At 38.7% G+C, this 27,353-nt stretch overlaps 1 protein-coding gene across 1 annotated transcript; it reads right to left on the reverse strand.

Moving 5' to 3' along the window:
* Positions 1-590: 590 nt before the first annotated feature.
* Positions 591-25,130, reverse strand: B4GALT6 (beta-1,4-galactosyltransferase 6). Its single transcript, XM_015855456.2, has 9 exons — positions 24,644-25,130; positions 12,560-12,676; positions 11,780-11,893; positions 9,631-9,755; positions 9,117-9,233; positions 7,629-7,816; positions 6,746-6,868; positions 5,837-5,938; positions 591-4,121 (listed from the first exon to the last, which is right to left on the reverse strand). The coding sequence occupies exons 1-9, from the start codon at positions 24,756-24,758 to the stop codon at positions 3,974-3,976; spliced, it is 1,149 nt and encodes a 382-aa protein (XP_015710942.1). The 5' UTR covers positions 24,759-25,130; the 3' UTR covers positions 591-3,973.
* Between the last annotated feature and the right edge of the window lie 2,223 nt (positions 25,131-27,353).

Raw genomic sequence — 27,353 nt, forward strand, 5'->3', positions numbered from 1 at the left:
GTAAATAGAGAACGTAAGGATGCTACAAACTCAAAAAGCCTTTCCTGCTCCTTAATGTAGCTGGTAACACTTTCAAGGAGAATCTCTATCCACTACTGCAGAAAACTAAAACCATCAAACATACTTGAAGTTAATTTTTATATTGTCAGAAGATGCATAGAGTTCTGCAAATACCTTTGCCTTCAATTTAAGTACTCCCCAAAAAAACTACTCACATACCTCTAGCATTCAGACACTTCTCTAATAATAACTATAAGATAAAAGGAAAAGGTACAAAGGACAACTGTTTGTTCCTAAGAAAATCATGAAAGGAAGCTTCCTGCCTAACGCCAAGAGATAGGGTTCATTCATGTTTTTCACAATATCGTAATTCATTTATGAGGAAAATTACTCTTAAACAAGAGCAGAGAAGAGCTATTAGGAGAATTAACAGAAGTCATCCCACCACAGCCTAGCCTGATTTATTTGCTGCCCAGTTTCCCCTTCCTCTTCCTGTTATTTCAAGAAATTATGTATTAAAAAAAACAGCATTTTATAACCAAAACAAGAGATACATCTCCAGAATACCTCAGAATAACCAAACCAACACAATCTTTAGAACATTATATTTCATAAAAGACAATGATAAAAAAAAAAAGTACAAACATTCTTACGAACAACCAAAAAAACTCCAAAATTATGATAGTACACAGGAAATTCCCAGCACGTGTTTCAGTGCATTTTTCATTAAGCTTATCTTACACACCTCTACAAATAAAACATTCTTAAGTACACTTCCTCTTGCTGATAAGCAGCGGGTGCTTGTAATATTTTAAAGTAACTGGCTCCTTAGTAACCCACTTCAACGCAGTCATTAGTAAATGCAGTAGAAAAATAGACTGGCAAGATCCCAGAAAAAAGAAATTTCATACATTTTTCAATATATTCTCTATTCTGAAATGGATTTTATATTCTCCTATTTAGTTTTATACTGTGGAAAATGGGCTTAAAAGTATCTCAGTATATGAAGCAGATTCTACTGTTAATATTTCTGTAAAATTTTTACTCTCATTTGTAAGACCTTCAGAATCCCATAAAAATAATTCCTTTCTCCTCCCTCCACATTAGCTCCTCAAAGAGAAAATGCTCTTCATTTACCTCATCAGCAACACAAAGAACAACGTGCTTGGCCTCACCCCACATTTTACAAGAATTATGAAAAATACCAAAAGGAATGTACAGAACTCTTAGTTCTGCATCACATTTATTTTGTTTGAAGGCACTGTTTAGGTTAAAATTCAGTACAGAGTAGTACCGAGCTCAAGCAGATGCATACAAACATTATTTTGATGTAATTTAAGATGGCATCTTTGAAAGCTTATCAACAAAGTGATCAAAGTTATTGAGAGAGGAGTGTTGGTTAACATTTCATAAGGTAATATTCATCACTTTGGGATACCAAAATGCAAACTTTCCAAGAACTCTACTATGTCATCATCCATTCACATCTTGGCTTAAAAATCATACTTTTCCTAACACCAGACATGATTAATCACTTATAGCTGTAAAGTTATATTAGCTCAGCCACAGCAAATGTGTACATTACATGTACGTGTATCTATGCATATATATGTATTTGAATGGTTAGAAATTGCATGTTTCACAGAACACCTACCAAGTGGGCACAAAAGCATGTTTCAGAAAACAGGACAGACCTACAGTGCCAAAGGATGTTTGGTAACCACAGGTGTTGAATTGCAGGTGAACTTTCTACTGAAAACCAGAAATCACTTCAAAATTAACAACAATTTAAAATTTATTCAACAGTTCTTAAATAATTGTTTTAGACTGTTATGAAATAAGACCAATTTTATTTTGAAGATGTTGATCATACATATATTATCTCCCTTTACCCATATGCTTCAGAATTGCCTATACACTAGATTATAAAAAAATATCAGGAGGTGATCTAACTTTCAAAAAGATGTTCTGTTCACTTTGTACTTTTTGTTGGACTATATCATTGCTAGTGCAATAATAATTAGATAAATGGGTAGATTTTAGGGTAATTCCCATAAGGTTTATCGTTTACAGTTGTTCTCAAGTACTACAATTAAATCACTACATTTCTACAAAATACTTGGGACATCTACAAGTAAAATCCTTATTTTACCCTAAGAAAGACTAAGAGCAAAATCTGCTGCTGGGATGTCAAGGAAATAAAAAGGGTTTATGGCAGACAAAAATATACATAGCATCACACTATTCATGGCAGCAGTTCAGGAAACCAACACACAGTAATGAGTTAGTATGTTTTGTCTACACTCTTACAGAATACTCTACAGAAACAATCCTATCCTGCTTTCCATTCTTTATGTGAGCAGAAGCCAGCCTTTGGTTCCTAAAGAGATGAATAACTGTGACAAACAAAATAGTTCAGGAAAGCTGAGTCAATATATTTGCATTAACATAGAAAACAAATGATTCAATCCTTTTCCTTAGTATTAAATGAAGGGTGTAAAAAAGAGAAATTAGGAAAAAATACTTAACATTACAAACAAACAGATAATAGGAAAATAAGATATGTTTTTCATTCTAAGCCAAGGAGAGAGGCTAGTTACTCAAACATTTTACACCACAAAAATAGAGAAACAGACAGGACCAATTCTTTGTGGAACTGTGCAACCTCAATCTCATTTGAAGTCATAGACTTGAGGATACTTAGTGCATCATAAAAGCATTCAGCACTGTACTAGAATAGGCCCTTAAAAAGCTATATTGATTAATATATCATAGGTGGAATTTTAGAAAGCATTTAGCTTAATTTCAGTTCCACTTACACAATCATAAGTGGAACAGTTTGACCCACACCATGTTTCTGAAAATCCCACACTGCAAGAATTAGAACTATGTTTTATTATTTCCTTAAAAATCTAACTTTAATATTCTTCCAATGAAGACACATTTTTGGCTCTTCTGATCTTGGAGGAATAAAAGTGCTTTTCAATAGTATTAAAAAAAAAAAAAAAAGACAATACCAAAATACTGTATGCACCCAGACATATTGTTTTATCATTAAAATCCCTGACACTGACACCAGTGGCACACATGGAAACACTTAAGAGTTCCTGTAGATCATAGTATGTAACAACCACGAGATTTTCCATAATACACATGCAATAGGCATATAAATATGATTTAGATGGCAGGCAGGGTATTGTATAATTTTGCTGGCAATAAATAAAATTAAAAGCTTTCTTTTGAGAAAGTTCATATATGAAATTAATTCTTCTATATAGATATGCATGAGGCCTAGAGCTCAAAACTAGTATAACAGTTTACAGTCATAGCTGGCCAACAATTAGTATTACCTTCATTTCACATAAGGTATAACCTTTTTTTAAGGATACTTAGATTTTTCATTTGTTCTTTCATGCTAATAAAAACATTCCCATAGAATTCAAACAAGAACACATCCAAATACATACTGAAGCATAAAATACCGAGCAATTTAAAAGCAATGTACACACATTAATTTACATCACGTATTTACAAAACACATTTTAAAAAGGAACAAAAGCATTCATTTAATAAGTACAAGAGGGCAGAGTGGGAGCACTTTAATATAAAAAATGTCCTGGAAGAAGAAGGCCTCTACTTCCAGTGAAGCTAGCAAGTCTATTTTCTGCAGATTATTTAGCTGAGTGGTTAAGATAGAGAACATGGAGAATGAAGACTTGAACAGTAGTCTCATGCTGTAAACATCTGAGTGGTAGCTGCTGGCTTTTCTTTCTGAACAGAATGCATGGCGCATATAATCACTTCACTTCTCATCCCAAATATGCATCATCAAATGGACAAAAATCCCTAATTCTAAGACGTTGATTGTTGTGGGTTTTTTTTTGTTGTTGTTGTTTTGTTTTACAGTGTCTTCAGTGTCTATTAATACCTTCCAGTGCATTAAGTTTACTCCATGCTTGTCACAGCATTTCCATCAATAGTCTCTAATAGGAGCAAGTTCTGGCATAAGATTAACAGTTACATTTTTATACAATCTACTGACAAGTATTTTAGGAGTATATACTAAATTGTTCAACCCATCAATATACTGACGTTCTCTGGAATACCTCAGAAGTTTATATCTGTAGAGAGAGTAGGAAGAAGAAAAACATGAGAATGATTTGCAAGAAACCATTCAATTTTTGGTAGGTATGATACAGTAACAGACACATCAGTTTGAAAGACTGCAATCTTAAAACCCTGAGACTATCTTTCAGTTTCTTGAACTCACTAAATTATTTACCTGAAGTTTAGAAGTCTGCCACTTTGGCTTTCTTTTTTTTTTTTTAAACACTTGAACTTTGTGTACATATGCAAGTGGATCTCAAGACCATGTTATAAGATCAGAGGTAGATGTTAGTGGTATGGTAGCGGAGGTTGAACCTTCCATGCCAATATGTTTTATTGCCACATGGCATGTGGTAGGAGAAGGGCAGTCTGACAAAACAGTACCTGACATGGAAATGCATATGGAATTGAATTCCTCCATGCAGAAAAACTGACACCCCTTGACATTCATTCATGTTTGCTGAATATTTCCAGAGACCAAACAGTGGATGTGAGCACAGTTAGGCTGCTGTCAGTGCTAAAATGCACCAGTGACAAAGACAAGTCATGTTTCAGATGGCCATGTAGATTTTTATGAGTATGGTAGACAGGTTCTTCTTGTTCAATGCTGGCGAAAATGCAGTTAATGGTAGAAACTAAGTTGAAAAATAGTGATTAGTAGCTGAGAATCTGCTCTATCAAATAGGATTATTGTTACTGTAGCTTTTAAGGAAATCATGGCTTTAATTTTGGAGCAGTCTACATAGCTTTGTAATTCCAAATTAAACTCCTTTTTAAAAGAACATTCAATTTCTTTTTTTTTTTTTTTTTGCTATATAACTCAATATGGAGATACGATCTAAATGCCTTCGCTGTGCATCAGCATACATTTAAAATGTCTAAATTTCTTTACATTTGACGCTTCAGACTCCTGCATTTGCAAACATCTAATTTGAAGATATTAAAAAGCAGTTTTTCCCTCCTTGGTTACTGATATGTAAATTTAGCTTTTTAGCATACATTTACTAATATCTACTGTATCTGTACATTTTCAGCTTTATTCATTATTCTTAATGAATGATACTCAAAGGGGAAAAAAAAAAACAGATACCCACTGATAGCAAAACTGAGCAGGATTTCTAGTTATTCATAAACACATACCAGAAACCCTTTATTTTGTGCTTCACATTGCAATTTAACAATGTAGCTCATCTGCTATGTTCTGGTTGCTGTTCTAGTCTAGGGCAGCCAGAAGCATTTTGTGTAAGAAAAGAACCACAAAACACAAAGTTCAAGTCCACACAATCAGGAAATGAGAAGACCTTCACCTCAGAATACAATGATATATGATAGAAGAAAACAGCCCTTGAGGAGTTCTGAAGTCTGTTTTCACACAAGTCATTATCCCCAGCTGTGCTGCTTCCTTATGCAGAATACCTAAAATCAGCAAAGCAGTAAAGCACTTCCAGCACTAACATTCAAACTAAAAAATAAACTTCCTGCATCAAAGAGCAATAACATCCTAATACACAAACGATCTCTCTCTCACAGTTAAATAAAAAAATAAAATAAAAATACCTGAACACAACACATAATATGTTTAAAAGACATGGAATTCAGCACTGGAGAGGGAACAACACTCACAAGCACTGACTGCCTATTTGTACATGCAGAAGATATTGTATATACATATATGAAGAAACTTTACATCTTCAGCTGCAGTGTTTCATTAGTTTTTAGCTTCTCTTACCTTCCTAAAAATTGGACTTCACCTCTGTGATGATGAGGAATGGACTTGTATTTCCCTAAATCTCCCTCTGGTCTTGTTACATTGTACCCAGCATAGTGAACTCTACAGTGGAATAAACAAAATAAAAAAAACAAAGGCATTTTTGATAAGTTACAGCAAAAGTGAAAACTATGCGTTAACTGTTTTAAATCTCAGTTTTTTCCATTCATTGACATTCTTTCCCTTAAAAATATCCCTTCTGTCCCAACAAATAATAATGCTGTGAAGAAAACAGTTGAGCGGGAAACATTCATCGTTATATGTTTAACACACAACAGGATGAAAAATATGAGAATAGTAAGGAAAGGAGAAAAAAAAAATTCTTCTTTTAAAATATCCCCCTCCACACATGATTTTAAGACTCATGTTTTAAGAGCTCTATCGGAATTTACAGTTATTTACTGTGAGCAGTTAGTAACATGGCAAACACTGCTGTCCATTATCCAGTTTGTGGCCATCAATAGGGACGCAAATTAAGTTACCACTTGCAGCATTTAAGATATTAAAGATACTTGAAATTCATCCTTACTCTACAGCCTGTAAGTTGGTATTCTGTAATGCTAGCAGTAGGAACATATATTAAAAGAAAAAGGCTACACACAAAGGACTAGGAGGATTGATCCTGATTTACTTTTTATACCATTATCTGTTGTTATATCTATGTGTTTAAAAAAAAGCTCTCTTAAAAGTCTGTTATATATCTCCAAACCAAAAAGGCCAAGAAAAAAAAAAATAAAATGAATGTCATACTTATTCTTTTAGTCCTTGGAAACAACAGAATCCGCCCATCTAAAACAATCAGATGATTGTTCAACGAGTACTGGATACTACAGAACAATCAAAAAGATATAATAAGTACTGAACATTCACCTGTTCCAAAGATCATCATCCTCTCCACCCCACCCCCAGAAGGCATTTGGAAATCCATTAATCTTCTTGAATTGTTCCACTGTCAGTCCACTTACACCACCAAAGAACTCATTGTATGGAAGACTGAAAAAGAAAGAGAAATTTCGTAATCTTATCTGGACTTAGATAAGTAGTCCTCTTATTGAGAAATACCTTTCAATAAAAGACAATGAATCCATAACCGAGGACATGTACAGAAGTCACTAAGAAAAACTGACTCACAGATCGCTGGCATTAAGTAATACACGTTGAAGTCACAAAATGTTTACAGAAGAATTAGAACTGCATGAAAGGCACCCTTACACTGTAGCTGAAATCTGTAACATGTCTACCACATATTTCAGATATGAAAGGTATGTACAGAGAGCTGAGTATTTGGGACATTGTTATTCCACGTAACTGGAGTATGAACCTTTTAATGATCCATACTGCACATGATGTTATGATGTGGAATATTGACAGCAACATTACAAAACCATGACAGCTTCTTTCTTTTCCAGTAAGCATACACTAAGTACTAGCACATAATAATTAAGTAATATGCAGTCGACCAACAAAAGCAACCACTATTCCTATGTAATATATACATATTCACACACCAGGAGACTTATGTGATTCCCAGTCTTCAAAATATGTCCTCACTATGAGAAATAATCAAGTATCAATAATACTGTGAATCTTTAGATACATTCTTCACTCAGCAGTTGCTACAGTGAAGTGTGTTTTAGCCAATATTGTTTCAGATCTGATTTGTTTCATCTACTGGATTTACTTTTGAAAGAATTACATACGCTTCAAGAATGTTTAAGACCCAGAAACAATGTAGATAAAGCTAATTACTTACATGTACATGTATTTGTCCAACTTTGCTGCAAAATGACGTGGCATTTCTCCACATCCATAATAATTTCGGTCATTTTCGGGTAAGTGATCCACATCATGAAATATTATGCAGTCCCAGACAACGTCCTTCATAGCCTCCTTGAAGCCAACATTAAAGAGCATTGCACGATTAAAAGGTTGTGTACCTGTCTTCAAGCAGCAAACAAGGAAGAAGGAGACATACTTTCAACACCAGAGAAACACGTCACATTCCACACAAAAAGAAAAAACAAGTATTCACAAAGGTACTTGTTTTTCTATAGTTAAACAGAGGAACGGCTCTGGTTAACATCAACTTCATCAACTGTACTTTGTAGTTTAGCAGTCTGAGACAGCTTTCCACCTTGCACGAAACATAACAGCACTAGCAACCTACCGCATTTGATCAGTACAGCATGACACTACCAGTTAGCTGAAATACTTTGATAACAAAAACTTCAGATACTATTATGTAATTATAATTAACATCATCTTGGAACTTAATTCCAGTTTCTAAGAAACTTTAGTGAAATTACACTGAAATTCTTTTAATTACACAATTTAAATCTCTGAATTTCAGTTTTGAACAAAGGAGACAATATAGCCTACAAGACCTATTCATAAAGCAAATGCATTCTACATGATTTTTAAATGATAATTGACAATCTTCGTTATTTTTTCCAGTTGTCACCTGAAAATCCACATAAGATGAGCCATGAGAAATAAGTCCAGTAATATCTTCAGATATTGACCTATCTACTAAAGCCAACTGCACAAATTCTTCCATTAATCTCAACTACTTTGTTCCTTCAGTGTAACTTGCAGACAATTTTGTTGGCTGTTTTATTCCCCCCACATCCATTCCTCTCTTTTTGGAGTCTCTTAGTCTCTAGCTGCCATTGTAACTCACTTATATTAACCAGATAGCATGCACATTAAAGCTATTGCCTTTGAATGGATTTCATTAAGCGCATATTGTAAACTGGCCTTCTCCAAATGGCCATTTCCAAACCTTTCACCATAAAACATAAATGTAGGTGCACTTTTTTTTTTGTCTTTTTGGTTTTGTTTTGTGGTGTTTTGTTTTTGTTTTTTTAATCTTGAAGACTCAAAAAGACTATAGATCCCAAGGAGCTGTGTTATATTATCACTCACAGAATACTAGCCTGTACTTGGGAAAAAAAAAAGCAACACTGGCTAATCCTTAGGACTAAGATGAACACTGCTTTTTCACTTAAAGAATTAGAACATAGAATCCTTAGTACTGGAATAGACCTGTAAAGGTCATCTAGTTCAGCTCTTCTGCAATGAACAAGGACAGCCAAAGCTAGATTAGGTTGCCCAGAGCAAGCATAACGTCAAGCATGTTTAACAGTTCTTAAATTCTTGATTCATCCAAACCTTGGTAAAAGTGTCAGATCTCCTTTAGTAGGGAACCCCGAAGATTCATTTTTGAAGCAAATATTGTTACCTGTTCAACAACATAGAAGGCAAATTCCAGCCGCTGCTTCTGCAACATCGGTATCAGGTGCCGGAAGAAAATTGGAAGATGCTCATGACGATTACGAAAAGGAACAATGATCGCCACCTTCAAAAATTTATATACAAGTATTAAGTTAATATTTTTTTTTTAATTATAATGTTTTATTTATTACAGATGAACTATTTTACCACTGTACATATAAATAGGCTCAGTATTCTAAAACATGTCATTTCCATTAGGAAAGCAAGTTCAAATTTTGCTCAATAAATTGCAAAATAAAAGTTGAATGTAATTTTCATTTTGAGTGACATACACATTGGACAAGTTTATGCCTACATAACAAAGTGTTTAATTACAGCTCATAACACACCATGTTTTCAACAAGCTTTTAGTCTTTTTGAGCACAATACTTTAATATAGTACATGTAATATAAAAATGTAGCATAAGACTGAGTACTTGCAAATGAATGCAAACAGGAGGAAAAAAAAGCAGACACCTCACCTTCCATCGTGGCTTACAGTCTTTGGGTTTCCAGTGTCCTCCTGGTTTAATGTCTAAATCTTTTGAAAACAGTTGCTGAATTTCATCAAAACTAATTTCACTCATATTTACATCAATAAGGCCTCCTACATAGAGGAAAAAAAATATTAATTTCAATTATGATGACAGTTCTAACTCTACAAAGTATATTACAGGCAACTAGCAATGGGACCATAAGGATTACCTAGTTCCCAACCCTCCTACCACCAGGTCACATCACCCAAAGTCCCACACAACTTGACATTGAACTTCAGGGATGAGGTACCCACAGTTTAGAATAAACACAAACCAGAAATACTTGCCCACAATACAGTATGTATAAAGAGATTTTGACAGTCTATAATGGATTCCACTATAATAAGAGAAACTGTAATGTAATTGTACGAAAATGGCAAATGTAATTCTGGACCAGCTGTTATATTAAAGACAAGGTCATTACTTGTCTGGTTTCTTTCCCTAGTCCTGTCAGGGCTTTAGCTGGCCATGACACTTTAAAAGGAAATCAAATAAGAGAAAAATCTACAGTACAAAATCAAATATAACAAAAGGTCAAAACTTCATATTCTAGAAAAGCTGAAATAATTGGTTTAATCTACAAAGGAGAAGACTGACAAACTTTAATTCTTTTCCAAAACCTAATCATTTGGTGTACAGATGATAAACTCTTTTCCAGGCATCAAGGAGAATGACAAGGAGAAATCCAACTAGTTAGTGCAGGGACTGGAGGGAGTAAACACAGGAAAAATATATGAAAAAGCTCAACTATTCACTTGATGAAACATTAGAATGTACCAGTTTGGGAGAATTACCTCCTCTGAAGATTAATTTTTAAATACCAATAGATTTTTCTGATTTCTATTAAAATGGTTAAGGTATATTTAACCCCAGCATACCGAGGCCGAGGCAATCATACTAAATATCCAGATATGCCCTACAGCTCACTAAGAGCCAGTTCTTAGATTTGCAGTGACTTCTGTGAACTAATAAGAAGTTGAGATGGCCTTAATATGAGAGTTTTATTTCATGTAACTGAAACAACTGCCCTGCTTTTCATTTACCTCTAAAGTCTGCATTACAATTATCCTGATAAAATACTCTTTCACACTGCTTCTACCCTGAAGGAGAAATGCATTACTCCAGTTATGAACTAGCACAGCAGTGCTCAACCAGTATGTTGTAACCTGAAAGACTGAGTCACACAGAAGGCACTTCTTGCTCTCATTTCTAGAGCTCATGTACTTGGGACAAAATGGGATTTTACCATACTCATTCCAGGAATAAAAACTTTGAAAATTGAATTCAGTCATGTGAAGAAACATAGTTTATTTCTGTAACAACCTTAGACTATCAAGCAGGTTGAAATATACATGATTCAAGAAGCTGTTTTGTGACTGACTCAGGGCTATTCATAACAACCAAATGATGAAACATATCTTTGTGCTGTAAAGTAACTTATCCAGTGAATTACTTTCTGCTAAAATTATGCTTTTTTAGTAAATTCAGCAGGACAGACTAAGTACAAATAAAGAGCATGATATATATTTAAAAAAAAAAAAAAGAAAGAAAAAAAAGAAAGCAAATAGTAACAAGACAACCTATAGATAAATTCTGCTAAGTACAGTCAATAAGTTTGAGAAGAATGGCAAAATAGAATGCAAGTCCCTACTCTGGCCATTGTAAATACAAATCAGTGCAAACAAACTCATATTAATGATCAAGATTACCTAGTAGAATCCAGCTGAAACATCAATATCTGATTTGCCTTAATGTCTCGATTCTGGACAGCAAACTAACCCAGAAGGGCAACAGTTTAGCAGAAGCCAACAAAGTTTTGAATGAACTAAATCAGCAGAATTCAACTATAAGATTCTTTGAAAATTTCATTAGAAATACTTGTAATGCTTATACACATTTCTATATCAATATGAACATCACGCTGTTTCTCTGATTACTTACATTTTGTGCTGTTTGAACTTTCTTTACATCCCCAAAGTAGGATAACTCAAATATTTAGCATTAAATTCTTCTTTTTTTGTATTAAAATAATTACAATATATTTTAAATACAATCCAATTGACTACCTAAGCATTAAGACCAGTATTAAACTTACTCATGTAAGGCAGTTTCTCTGGACAAGCCTGGTAAGGAGAGTAAGTGAAGTTTTCTGGAAGATACATTGTTGTTTGAGCAACACAGTCACTAGAATTGTTTCCTTCAGGATAATCTTAAAAAGAAGAAATATTTGTGTAAAAATGTAAGCTATCCAGTGATTCTGTATCATATTGTCACATAGTTTACAACTCTAACTTTGTAAATACAAAGTTCCTTGCAGTAAGATTAAAAAAACATTCTACCACAATAACAGTAATTCATTTTAAATATCTGGATTACAGCTATGACATTTTCCCTGTTTAACTGATAAACATTAACTCCTCCACCTTCTCTACAGTCACCAAAAAGTTGGATGTGGTTCTAGGTTTTCATAAACAAGCTATGACACAGAATGACCTGGGTTGGAAGGGACCTCAAGGATCATGAAGTTCCAACCCCTCTGCCTGGCAGGGCCACCAAACTTCCAGATATACTAGATCAGGTTGCCCAGGGCCCCATCCAACCTAGCCTTGAACACCTCCAAGGTTGGGGCATCCACAGCTTCTCTGGGCAGCCTGTTCCAGGACCTCACCACTCTCCTAGTAAAGAACTTCCCCCCTACCCTCTTTCAACTTAAATCCATTTCCCCTTGTCCTGGTATTATCAGCTCTTTCAAAGAGTTTACTCCCCTCCTGCCATATATATGTGACATAAAGGTTTGCTTCTGTAGGTGTCCCCTTCCCCTCTCCTCACCCCAAAAAGCACTTTAAAAATGAAATTAAGTAAGAAATACCCTTACCTGTTCCATTCAGTGTTGTATTCTTGTTAGTATACAATCTGATCATGTGTCCTATTGTTTTCACATTCTCTCTCAGCATTATACCACGAGCTTGCACCATGAAGAGATATGTATTTGCTGATAAAACAAAAAGCAATTTTGGTTTCAAATAAAGTAAGGTTTTTTCAAAATTCTTCTAACATCCACTTTTAACATGCTCTAGTATTTGCTACCAGGTCTGAATTCATAGTGAATACTAATAATCCTGAATGAAGATCCCCAAAAAGTAAAATTTAACAGCAGTAAAACAAGAACAAAATAAATTCACTGAGAAGCCTATTTAAAAGATAAAATTATAGAAAGTCAGTATGTGTTTCATATGACTCTTTTCACTTCAGCTTACAAAAAGCAATTAACAGCGCAAGGAATCAATTGTACTTAAGTTTTCATGTGCAGACACACATCCATCCATCTCAAAAAATACAGGGTACACATTAATACGTACATCATAAAAATATAGGACAATGAAAAATCTATGAATTCTTCAGTCCCACAGAACTATCTCCCTTTTTAAATCATGAGTTAACACAACTTTCAACCAAAATATACTGCTATTCATTCATTCCTAACTGCTGTTTCATTATAGAATTGAAATAAACCACTGCCAATCAAAATATTAATGGTTGATAATTATATATAAACTATATATTTTAAGCATTAAGCATGAACAAATCAGCATTCAGAGTAACTATGACACTCACTCATAGCAGCAATAGGTAATATTAGTTTGTCTCAGCTTTACAGTCAAAGCCCCAAATCTGAACTCAATATAATTGTGAGTCCTAAACAGAAAGCAAGTAAGTTGTTAAAGGGGCTGCATTTACATCTGAGTAAGCAAACATGTATTCAGGACTCAAAAGAGCTCAAAAAATAATGTAAAAGAAACCACTTTGCAGAATGATTCTTAATCTTGGGAGCAACAAGGATCACAAGATCATCTACTCAACTATTTAAACTTCAGTCATCTCAACTATTTGAAGTACCCATTCATCCAGCAGATATTAGGCTTGCTGGAACTAGTGATCTACTGCAACCAAACAGTAGATGTGAGTACAGCGAGGTGGTAAGTTTCAGCAGCACCAACAGCAACATCAAAGACAAGCCACGTTCCAGATTGCCATGCACAGCTGTCACATGAAATGAAGAGTTCATCCATGTGAACTGGATAAATGGCAGTTTTTGTGTTGAAAAATACTGTTCTGAAGCTGAAAATTTACTCTATTAAATAGTGTTACTAGGCACTTAATATTTGTTGTAGTTTCCATGAAAATAAATACAAGGCATTACTTTTGAAGTGAATAGTGTAAATGAATCAGTTGAAGTCTTCTCACAGCATAATAAACTTCTTATAAAGGGCAGGAGAGCATTTCCAAAGGAAAATATGATGACCAACTCTACCTCACTAGCAAATGATACTAACCAACATCCACAGAGATCTAAATACCTGGACTATCTTTCAAGAAATAATATTTGTAAAGTAATGTTTTTGGTTTTAGTTAAAGAAATGATAGGGAATTTTATCAGCGTTCAGAAAGCTCCTCATTAACAAGGGAAACTACTACTTAGCAGCACATTTCATGTGCAGTGCATGGTACCATTGTAGTTTTAGTAACCTGATGCTAAGTATTAAGTAAGATGAAGACCTTGAAACAAGTCCACAGGAAAGACAAGAGGGTAATAAGAACTGCCTTCAATTCCTATGGGAAACTTTATTCTAATCCAAGTAGGAACGCAAACACAAACCCTGATTCAACAGATTTTCTGCCAAAGCATCTACAAGCTCTCTTTCTTTTTTGAGGGAAATTTGCTTCTCTTGAGGAAAATGAAAATAAACACACCAGACATTTGTGACAGACAATGCTAGATAAGACATTTCTATATGAAGTAGTCACGAAAATACAGTCAGAATTCCCAAAACAATCAGGCAAAGCCTGTCGTCAGCCTTGGCCTAAATTGCTCTTGCTAAGAGGAAGATTGAGCCTTGTCATGTCTAAATCAATATATCAGGGAAGCCCAGTTCAGCACCCCACATTCCTCATTCATTTGCTTGACAAGCCATCGTTCATTTCTACCCAAATACATAAGCAAAATGTAACAACTTCCCTTCTTTGCACTTTTTACATTCTTCATGCCAGCTACACGGGATCCTAGCCAAAAATTAGTTACAAAGATTACAAACATTCCAGCAGTTGTGTGTTGTACCAAAGAATTCCTCACAAGAAAGGTAGGCAGGGCTCAGTTTCTACTACAGCATCCACAATCATACTCAAATCTTCCACAGTTTAACCCCTCCCTTACACTTTCCAACAAAAAGGCTCTTCTGTTGCTGAATAACATTCTGTGTCAATGCACCTTTCATAGTTCAGCCCCCCTGAATTACATAGATGGTCTGCAATAAACCACAGCACCTTATCTTAACATAATAACCCAACTTTAAACATGTACAGGAGGACAGAGCAGGAAAATAAAATAAAGCAGTAGCCAGCCTCCAAACTGGAAGTACATTGCATCTTGCCATTGCCCGATCAAGTTTATATTCTGTTGTCATTCAACAGCCTCTCAATGAAGAGTGGATGCATGAGTTGCCAATTAATTACTTCAAAAGCTAAAAGCACCATACGAAACCTTAGTCCTAAAAACATAGCTGGTCTACTAGCAGAGGTTTCTCAGTAAAACTCTGTGAAAAAGAGGCACAGGTTACACTTCATACTACCAGCAGTGACAGCAACAAAGTATTCAAGATAATACTCAACAGACAAAAGCTTAACAGAAAAATACATCCATCCTCCTAGTGTGTTAAGGAAATAAGACAGAGCAGAACACTCAGGGTTACAGTCTGACAATTTTCCACAGGAATCCTCTTTTCAGTTGCCAGTGGTATTTCAACAAGGGTCATCTCCCTGAAACAACAAGGGTCATCTACCAGAAACACTGCCTTTGCTGTCATGATTTCCTTCCACTATTATTTTTCCTGCCTTTGCACCAATCAGCATGCTTGTCACACTGCAAAGCAATGAACAAACCAGAAACCTTCAAGTAACCACTCACAATCAGTTTTCTTCACATTCTATTTTATATATGTGGTCAAACAGCAAGTCAGAAATACAGCTCTCCAAGCTCAGTGTGTAGAACCCGTACTGCCACACAGTGTACATGGTTATGAGAAACGCAGTTCAGATATCAAACAACAGGCCCATAAAGGACATTCTGGAATAAGTACTATACTAAATGCTCTATCTAATCCAACTGCAGGGTAAGCTCATACCTGAAATAGATGGATCATTTTTTTCCTTTTACATCAGGCAGCTTCCTATTATTTAAATATTCACTTGACAACTACCAAAACTATTATTAAAGCAAAAAAAAAAAAGTACTGTTCTCAGATCATTCTCCATTAGGGAATCAATCTTCTTCTAGCACTACACTGAAAGTTAAAGCACTTTTCACAATGCTACATAACTTAATCAACCCTCATCATAGAAAAAGCATAGAAATTACTTCCAGATCAAAGCTTAGTATTTTATTCTGCACACGTACGCCAAAAAAAAAAAAAAAAGCCAAAACAATATGCTACACACTTAGAAACAATCAAGATTGTTCTCTACTACGAGGAGAGACTAAGTGAACTGGGTCTCTTTAGTCTTGAGAAAAGAAGGCTGAGAGGCGACTTGATTCAGGTTTATAAATACCTGAGGTCTGGGGGCCATAGTGGTGAGGCTGGTCTCTTTTCAGGAGTGCGTGGGGACAGGACTAGGGGTAATGGGATGAAAGTACAGCATAGGAAGTTCCGCACGAATGTGCTCAAGAACTTCTTTACAGTGAGGGTGATGGAGCACTGGAACAGGCTGCCCAGGGAGGTGGTGGAGTCTCCTTCTCTGGAGATATTCAAGACCCGCCTGGACGCCTTCCTGTGTGACGTGGTGTAGGGAGCCTGCTTTGGCAGGGGGGTTGGACTCGATGATCACTAGAGGTCCCTTCCAACACCTACAGTTCTGTGATTCTGTGAAGATATTGCAGTATACAGCAAAACAGTTTAAGCTGAAAGTAGAGCACTGACTAATATTCTGAAGAACAGGAGGAGGAAGACAGAACTGCTTATTTCAGCAAAACAGTCAGAAAAGCATTAATGAGATTACAAACTAGGATTTTTATGATGCCAAAGAAGAAAAGAGTAAAACACATGGAGATCATAAATTTCATTTAGAAATACAGCTTTTATCATTAAAACTGAGAAGAAAAAACAAAAGGGAAAAGTCTTACATAACGATTCCACAGGACTTGGCAAGAAAAGTAAGGGCCAAATATTTGTGTGAGAGTGGTGAGACACGGGAGCAGGTTACCCACAGAGGCTGCTGATGCCCCCTCCCTGGAAGCATTCAAGGCCAGGCTGGATGGGGCTTTGAGCAACCTGGTCTAAAGGGAAGGTGTCCCTGCCTATAGCAGGGGGTTGGAACTGGATGATCTCAAAAGGCCCTTCCAACCAAAAACATTGATTTAAACAACACAACAAAATCCAGCAGAATCACAGAATTATCAAGGTTGGAAAAGACCTAGAAGATCATCTAGTCCAACCATTACCAATACTTCCCAGCTAAATCATATTCATCAACACAACATCCAGACGCTTCTTGAACACTCCCAAGGTCGGTGACTCCACCACCTCCCTGGGCAGTGCATTCCAATGCCTGACTACCCTTCCCAAAAAGTAATACTGCCTAATGTCCAGCCTGAATCTCCCCTGGTGCAGCTTGAATCCATTACCTCTAGTCCTGTCACTGATTACACGAGAGAAGAGGCCAACCCCCAGCTCACTACAACCTCCCTTCAGGAAGTTATAGAGAGCTGTAAGACTATGCTATAGCTATATGCTCTCTATGCTATAGAGAGCAGACTGAGAAGCTCAGAGTGGGGATACATGATAGAAAATCCAGAGACACTGCAAAGTTAAAATGCAATAAACACTGCTTCTAAGGTAGATTCATATGTGGATTCAAATGGGTTAACAGAGAGAAGTCAGCTCGTAACTGTAAATGGGAAATAATCTCACAGGGACATTTCTAGAACAAGTCTCACATGGACCTCTTCTCATCTCAAGGTTATACCGTATTATTCTAAGCAACATGAGAGATATAAATACACTACGGGCAGACTTCATGAATGGCAAATCAATCAAGTGTTAAACTTGAAAGCGTTCAGATTAAATTCTAAAGACCAAACTAAATATATAACAAATATAACTCAGCTTGAAATGGCTTCAAGTCAAGAATTTAGGTGCTGGGAATATTTTACATGCTGCAGCACAAGGACTTTAAAACACATGTAATAAATAATTTTGCAGTAAAGATAACCAAACTAAGCTAAGACTACTTTCCTTGCACAAATTCAAATCTACCAAGAACACAGATAAAAAAAATCAATAGCGGTGTTCAAATTCTACAGGATTTTACTGTTCAGTTTAAGTCATATAATCACAGAATGGCCTGGGTTGAAAGGTACCATAATCACCATCTGGTTTCAACCCTCCTGCTATGTCCAGGGTCACCAACCACCAACCCAGGCTGCCCAGAGCCACATCCAGCCTGGCCTTGAATGCCTGCAGGGATGGGGCATCCACAGCCTCCTAGGGCAACCTGTGCCAGTGCATCACCACCCTTTGTGTGGAAAAACATATCCTCATATCTAACCTAAACCTCCTCTGTCTCAGTTTAAAACCATTCCCCCTTGCCCTGTCACTACTTGTTGTTAATTAGAAGTTTTTTAAAATACACGCAACAATCAAAAAAGAAGAGTAGGCCTTGAAACCTATTTTTGGCCTGATTTATTGCTGAACACTTAAGATGAATTTTCACTGTTTGTAATTTAATAATAAATGAACACTTATTTCATTGATATGGTGAGACTGCTTTTGAGTTTGCATATGCATACATGTCCTTGTACGGAAAACATATTAGAAAGGCACAGATCACATTAATCTGTAAACAATACCAACAACAACTGCTATTCCTGGAGGTTAACAGAGATCATTCATATGACACAGATGGGCATGTCTTTACCAGATACCACAGAGATGTTTCAGTGGTGATGTTTTCTCAGTACTCCAGACAATGTCTGTACAGTTGCTGTCACAAAGAATATGCCTAATAGATGAGTCCTTTGGCTCCAAGTCTCAGGACTGAATAAACATCAGTTATCTACTAAGCAGAACCAGTAAAAAAGGCAATTATATTGGTCAAAAGTCTCCACGTAGGGGGTGAAGAACAAAACCAATCAAATATTTTTAAGTGTGATACCCAAAACAATCTTCAATAAAACTTCTAACATGCTCTATATGGAGCTGGATTCAGTGAAGCTCCCCTTGCACCTCAGGATGCTCCGTTCAGTCCTCCATCACCAGACAATTAGCTGCTGATACACATACATACATATATATATATATATACACATGTTATATACACACAGGAGCACACTGCCATTGCATCAGCAACAGCCTAGACTTCAAGTCAGTAGTACTGATTCTACTTTGTACAGCAACTTGTGAGACCATATTAGCATACTACAACTAATATGGGGATCCCAGTAAAAGAAAGGATTTAACATACCAGAACAAGCCCAGAGGAAAACCTCCATGATGGAACAGGTAATATAGAAACAGAAACTGAAAGAAATGAGTTTTTTCAGTGCTAACTGGAAATGGCTACGAGGAAGGTGCACCTCTGGTGTCTTCAGTCACACAGTGAAAACAAAGAATATGGAAGTGAACACTTAGAGAGCTAAACAGAAAAAATACACAAGGCAATGGACACAAGACAAAAAGATAGGAAACTGCAATAACATTACAGTTTTCTCAGGGTAGTCAAACACTGGAACAGGTTGTCCAAAGGAAGCACTGAATCTCCTTTCCCAAAGATATTTGAAACTCAACCCGACATGGCCATGAGCAATGTGATCTAGTATGATCTGCTTGCAGCTGGAGGTTGGATCAGATAACTTTGACAGGTCCCCGCCAACCTAAATTATTCTGTGATCAAACAGCAAGTCTTCAGAAACATCACAGATGACAAAGATGCCAGGAACACAGAGGCTGTATCTGAAACTATGGGCTCAGCACCTGGAACCATTCACCAGCAAATATTTATCTTGCCAATCGCATTTTCGGTTCTTCCCTCCATTTCTGGACAAGCTGAAAAGGACTGTATAGGCTTTTCCTATTAGGAAACTTATTTCCTAATACTGAACAGGGGAAGGAGTAAAAGATATTTAATATATCAACTTGTAAGCTGAAACCAATGGAGGTGTTTCAAAGTTCTGCCTAGCTAGGAAGCCGCTCCTTGGTTAGAAATGACAGAGGAGGTTAATAGTAGCTGTGTATTTCCTCAACAGTCTCATTCCACTGTTCAGGCTTTCTAATCACCAAGGTCAAAAACAGACTATACCTTCCACAATCCCTGCACTGCTCCACACCCAGTTCCCACAGGTACTATAACATCATTACATCCAAGCTGGCCAAGGTACACTGCAGTTGACTACTGAGAGTCATAAGATACTGCTGGAAGTATTCTGCTGAATTCAGAAAACAAACAAACCAACCTGGTGATATAAAATAAAAAGTGGTGAGTAAGAGATTGCTGTATAAAACCAGTTACAATGCAAGAGATTTCAGCTTTGATGCTGATTGAAAAGTTGAAAAGTAAAGTACAAAACATAAAACTCTCCGGTAACTCTCAGCCTGGCTTGGCAGTGAAACAAAATAAGCAAATACTATTTCCTTTTCACCACATCCCTTCATCATTGTCTGATTCTCCTCATCTTTGGAGATATTTCACAATGTAAACTCCAAACTAAATGTGTTTTGAATAGCTGTCAGCACCAGATATTAACTATTCAAGTTGCTGTCATCACTCCTGTTATCAGCAACACTGCATAAGAGATTCCTGCCAAAGATTCCAGCTCTGCTGGCTTCCTCATTCTCTATGTGCAGGACATATTTGTGGTAAATATTGATGCATTTGGAACTTCCAGTGACGTTTCAGAATCATGTGCCACCTTCATTTATTAACTCAAAATAAGCAACTTCCATTTTAAGAACCCAAGAAGGAGCAGAAAATGAAGTGGTCATCCTGGAGGAGTGGTGCCTGTTACTTGCTTCCATCAAATACAAGATAATAGTACACAGTCTTATTTCAACACTTAAAAAAACCTACTTTCCAGACATTTAAAATATTGACTACCATTTATTTTACCTTACTGTCCTATCTCTCTAGTCTTTGCTTTAAAACACCCAACCAATTTAAAAGGAAAAACAAATATGACAGAAGACCAGGAGGGGAGTAAACTCTTCAAAAGGGCTGACATGGGGAAATGGTTTTAAGTTAAAAGAGGGAAGATTTAGGTTGGATGTTAGGGGGAAGTTCTTCACTAGGAAAGTGGTTAGGCCCTGGAACAGGCTGCCCAGGGAGGTTGTGGATGCCCCGTCCTTGGAGGTGTTCAAGACCAGGTTGGATGGGGCCCTGGGCAACCGGATCTAGTAAATGTGTATGTTTGGTGGCCCTGCCAGGCAGGGGGGTTGGAACTACATGATCCTTGAGGTCCCTTCCAAGCTGGATCACTCTGTGATTCTGTGAAGACAGTTTTCCTCTCTCATTAGCTTTCAGAAGACTGAAGTGCTTCAGTCTCAGTTCTTTTGACTATCAAAAGGAGACAGGAAGCATTGAGGTAAGGTTGCAACCATCGCTACTACACCCCACCCTTTGCTCTTATAAAAGAGGGAAGAAGAGGTGCGTGAAAAACAGCGTATAAATGCTTCTCAGTAAGCCCTAAATTTCTATGTAGTGTGGAATATTACATGTCTTAGTCCCAAAATACAAAGTAGTGACTGAAAACCTCACACCTAAATGCTCTTCTATATCTCATTATTCTGAAATATGCAGGAAAATAAAAGCTTTATTTCTCCAAGAACTAATATTCTGCTAGGCCTCTATAAATAATAATAGAAATCAGTGGTATATGTATCATTACTGCACAAATAAAAGTATTTAAACTTTAATGTTTTTACTTATTTCTAAAGGAAGTGATTTAGATTTTTCCTCTGAACAAATTACCTGCATTCCAAATTCACAAAATCTGAAGCTTCACTTTAAAAGAAGTATCAATGTTATCCTTTAACGGAGAGAACATGACAATAAGCTCTTCAAAAACTCCCCCAGTGTTAAGGAATTCCTTGTGTGGACGTCTTCTCCTTTTGATAAGCCACAAATTGTGTGCAAGAAGGAAAGTCCATTCCATTAGACCAGTAAGAACTAAATTCTCATTCAGTTTTTGTCATTTCAGGAAGCCATTCTGCTACCTAATATACGTACTCTTCTCACACAACTGGGAAATCAGCTTCTCCCTCTTTTCAATTCCCACCTCCATTAGGAAGAGAAAACACTTCTGTCTTCCCTTCTGCCATGTCCTGGATCTTGAGGGAGAAAGTGTTCTGATGAACCAAGAATATGTTCACTAGAACACATCTGTACACAGGGATTATGACAGATCACAGATAGTTATAACTACAAAATAAAGTTCTATAGATGTCACAGTATCACAGTCTTGTACGAGTTGGAAGGGACCTTAGAGATCATCGAGTCCAACCCCCGGGATTCGAGCCTCCTGTGTAGCAGAGCAGCACTTCTACCACTTGCGCCACAGGGGGGATTCGAACCCGGGCCCTACAGTGTTGCAAGTGGCATTCCTACCACTGTGCCACCTTCATTGGCTTTGCTTTAAGTCTTACAATTTTTAATTCATAGTTATGTATTCATAAAATTCTGCCAGCTGAACTTCAGTGAGCAATCTTCGCCATTCTTCACCTCCCTGTGCACAACCAACTTTGTGTAGTGGGATAGCTGTATCTAAATCATAGTGGAAGGGAAAAAGCATGTACTGCAATTTGAAAATAGCACGTGCATACCACATGCAATTATTACAGGAATCACCTGCCTAAACTTCTTTCCTTCACAGAATCACAGAATGACCTGGGTTGGAAGGGGCCTCAAGGATCACGTAGTTCCAACCCCCCTGCCTGGCAGGGCCACCAAACATACACATTTACTAGATCAGGTTGCCCAGGGCCCCGTCCAACCTGGTCTTGAACACCTCCAAGGACGGGGCATCCACAACCTCCCTGGGCAGCCTGTTCCAGGGCCTAACCACTCTCCTAGCGAAGAACTTCCCCCTAACATCCAACCTAAATCTTCCCTCTTTCAACTTAAAACCATTTCCCCGCGTCCTGCTATTGTCAGCAATAGATCTTCCTTAGTTCCTATTTAGAAATTCATCCAAGAATACAGCCAGGATGGCTGCCGGTTTTAAGATAGACGTATATCTTCTTTCTCTCCTTTGTACACAGTAATATTTCCCGGAGCAAATTCTTGGGAAATCATCATCACATCTGCAATCTGGCAGATGTGGATTACCGGTGTAAAACTTTCCTACTGCCCTTCCCTTCAATATTTTATATATTCACTTCCCCAATAAGAGCAACACAGGATGACAGAATTTTGAACTTTATACTCCTTTATATAGAGCAGCAGACCAGCAAACAGTAGTTGGAAAGAGCTGCAATGTCACAAATTCATCTAACCAGTACAGATGATTTTCTTTATTGCAAAATGAGACTCGATGGGGCTGACTGTAACACATACATCTGAGATTACAGTTTAAGTTCTTTATTTTCTTTCATATTGATTAGGCCTGAACAACCTACCCCAAGAATTCTTTTGGTATACACTCCTGATTTCACTTCACTTCTGGTGCAAAGAAAGTTGCACAAGTATCTAACCCAATAGCTAAGCAGCAAGAAGTCAAGAAAGAAATTGCTAGAGACTGTCCAACTGAATGTGGTACTACACAAGTGCTGTTTAGTTAAGAAGCAGATGTACTTCTAGGACGCCCAGCTAAGAAGCAGAATTTCAGTGATGAAGAAAAATTCCAGGCTGTCCCCCACCAGCTCAGCTGCCCAGGGCTCCACCCAGCCTGGTCTTGAGCACCTCCAGGGATAAAGCACCACAACTTCTCTGGGCAACCTGTGCCACTGCCTCAATGCCTTCTGAGTGAAAAAACTTCCTCCTAACATCTAACTAGATCTCCTCTCTTTTAGTTCAAAGCGGTTTTTCAAAGCGGTTTCCCCTTGTCCTATTGCTATTAGACCAGAAACAAAAGTGAAGCTGAACAGCTAGAAGACAGCAGTCAGCAGGACACAATCATTGCAGAGATTCAGCCACCTGATCAGGGGGTATATTTTGCAGCAATGACTGCAGAGAGGATTTTAAAGCAGAGAAAAGACAGAGAAATGACAGGGAGACAGCTTTACAGACAGGGGGGTCCTGACAGCAGGAGAAAGCATCAGTGTTCTCTGGAAAAAAAGAGAATATAGCCTAGCCAAGAGACACACCACATAGCAAAACACCACAGAGCATCACACACAGTACTTCTTATCTCAGGAAACACAAGCCAGTTCTGAAGGACTCATCCAGTGAGGAAGAGCCCGATGCCCTCCCTGGAACAGCACAAGTAAGCTAAGAACACAGCACCCGACCAGTTCTGCTGTTTGTTTCCCTATAAGACCCAGAGCTGCAGCTGTGTTATGCAGCACTTCTTACACAACTCATCTCCCCACTGCAACAGTGATTTCAAAGGTAACAGTTAATCAAGTGCAAAGCTTGTGAAGAGACCCCACTGACAGAAGAAAACGACAAACGTTTTAATTGATTCACGCAGCTACTGCTGCCTTAAAAAGATGAATTCAGGCAACTCCGCAGCTCACTCCTGGCTCCTGCCGTTAGCTTACAGCACGGCGAGCAGCGTTTTCACCTCACTTTCCCGGCCTGAGAAGCAGGAATAGCACTACCCACGTCGCGACGCCAGATGAACCTTCTAGAGCGTCGGAAGGCAGCACAACAAAGATGCAAGGTTAGCAGCAACGCGCCCGGCCCCGCACACCCCCACGGCAGCGGGGGTGCTTGAGGCCCGCCTCCCCTCCCCCCACCCCAGCGGGCCGGCTCTCACCTATACCGGGGGCCACGTAGATGAAGTAGAGGCAGGAGGAAGAGAAGGAGAAGAAGAAGATGAAAGCGAGCATGGAGCGATTGGAGACGCGCAGCGCCTTCCGAAACACGGGCATCCTCCCGCCGTCTCAGAGCCGCCCGCTCCCTTCAATCCCGGCACGCGGCGGCCGCGCTTCCCGCAGGGCGACGGCGGGCTCCTCCCATGGAGCGGCGAAGGCCGGGGGGCGAGGGCCGAGCAGACCCCCCTCAGGAGGCCCGCGGAGCCGAGCAGGAGATCGGGAACGATCCCCTAGCGCTGCAGCGGGGCTCGGGGGCCGCTTCCGCCGCTGGGAAGCGCAGGCGGCGGCGGCAGCAGCATCCCTGCTACCGGCGGACACGCACCTCCGCGCCCTGCCCCTGCAGCCGCTCGGCCCCGCCCCGCCGAGCCCCGGCTACTGCGGCGGTTGGAGCGTGCGCGTGTTGCGGCGGCGGCTGCTGACTGACTGCAGAACTGCGGCGGCGAGCGCGCACACAGCGGAGGGGGCCGGGGGAATGATGGTGATGCCGCCGTGTTATCGCTGCTGCTGCTGCTACCGCGGGCCAATGGGACGGGAGGGAGAAGGGAACCCAGCCTCCCGATTGGCTGCCGCTCCGGCTGGAGCTCGTAACGCCCGGGCGGGGGCCGTGATGGTCCTTATGTGCGTCACGTGACGGCAGGGCGGGAAGAGCCGTTGGGGCTGCGCTCCTCAGTGTGGGTGCTCCTCAGTGTGGGTCCCGCCCGGCTCTTTGCCGGGGGTCTGCTCCTCTTCCTGCTTTAACCTACAGCCCCCGAGGGTTGCTAAGTGATAAGGGGCAGCGCCATTCCTCCCCACAACGCAGCCGCCAAGGCGCTGGCGGGCAGCTGGAACAGCAGCAGAGTCGGATTGCGTAAGCATCCAGGTCTGCTGCTGGAAGGTGTTCGGCCCCGTAAAGCGTAGGGTGAGGAGAACGGAAACACGGAATTGCTGCCCGGTGTGGACAGATGTTGAAATGTTTCTCTCAGCAGTACACACTAACAACCTGTAGCCATTGAGGAGTTTCCTAATTGACGCTTTGGTGAACAGCAAAGATTTCCTATTAATTGTTTCCATGAGAGAATGCTGCTCTGCCAGTTCTGGAACAGATTTGTGACTAATAGTACAATCACTGAATCATTAAGGCTGGAAAAGACCACTAAGATCCCCTAGTCCAACCATCAGCCCATCCCCACCATGCCCACTGACCACATCCTTCAGTGCCACATCCACACAGCTCTTGAACACCTCCAGAGATGGTGACTGCAGCATCTCCCTAGGCAGCCCTTGCCCCTGCCTCACTGCTCTTAGGAGAAATTTCTCTTCATATCCAACTGGAATGTCCCCTGGCACAACCTGAGCCCATTCCCTCTCATCAGTCTCCTGGGAGAAGAGGTTGATGCCCCACCTCACCAGAACCTCCTTTTGGAGGGCTGTAGGGAGTGATACAACTTCTCTGAGCCTCCTTTTCTCCAGACTGAACAATCCCAGCTTCCCATCAGTCCTTCCCAGCCCCTCCCCATCAGTCTTGTGCTCCAGACCCCTCACAGCTGCATAGCCTTTCTCTGGACACACTCCAAGGCCACAATGTCTTTTGTGTTGTGAGAGACCCAAAAACTTAAACACAGTATTATAAAGTGTGTCTTCACCAGTGTTAAGTATAGAGGGACAACTGGCTCTGGCTACACTAGTTATGGTACAAGCCATAATTTGATGAATGTTGTTGCAATGTGTGTCAGATAGATGGACAGGTTGAGTAATTCATTTTGTCTGAAATGCCTATAGCAGCTGAGCAACTTGATTTATGTCATTTATTTTATAGAGCAGAGTATAAAATACAACACTGAGCTATTTTATACATAGTTTAAATCTGGAGCTTCAGATACAGATATAGAGAGCACATATAAACATGAACTTAATTTCATGAAGCAAAAATGTACAAACATACTATTTATTTCTGCCTTGTTTCTATGTCATATTAAATTAGAATTTGCCATGCTTCTCTTGTGTTTCATTTTCATTAACGTTTTTTATATTGGTTTAGCTTTTTTTTTTTTCTGAACAGAAGACCATTAGAATATCAATACAATGGCAACTTGAAGAATCCAGAGTCTTGTCAGACATAAGAGTGAGATCCATAGCACTTAAGATTAACCCAAACTTTCATGTGGAGGAACTATATTAAGTAGTACTATACAGATCACTGGCTGTGCATAACTAAAAGCAAGTTTCAAATCTTCAGCTCAACCTTACTAATTTTAATTGTACAGGCTGCTGGGTGCACTTTTGCAAGATTTTAACTACCACTGTGATGAGCACAAGAAAACCTTGGAATAATAAGGAATAAATACCTTAAACAAACAGAGACATATGTGGAGGAACATAAAAATGGAATTTTAGGACATAGACATGTTGTGTTAGATTGAATCTCCTGCAGCATCCTGCAGCATGACTCACACACAGTTGAGGTAAATTATTAGGTCCAAGTACCTGCTCTGGAAATAATTCTTAAAAACTCTCCATCTTCTTATAGAGAAGGGTACAAAGTACCTGCAAAAGCCAAGCACAAAACCATTGCAAACAATAAAAGTTAGACTCTCTTTACATGTTAAAGTGAACATGCTTTTCAGTCTTTGGAGACAGGAACTTTTACTTTTTTGCTCTAATTGAACAACAAAA

Source organism: Coturnix japonica, chromosome 2, assembly GCF_001577835.2.
Source record: "Coturnix japonica isolate 7356 chromosome 2, Coturnix japonica 2.1, whole genome shotgun sequence".
Classification (NCBI taxonomy): domain Eukaryota; kingdom Metazoa; phylum Chordata; class Aves; order Galliformes; family Phasianidae; genus Coturnix; species Coturnix japonica.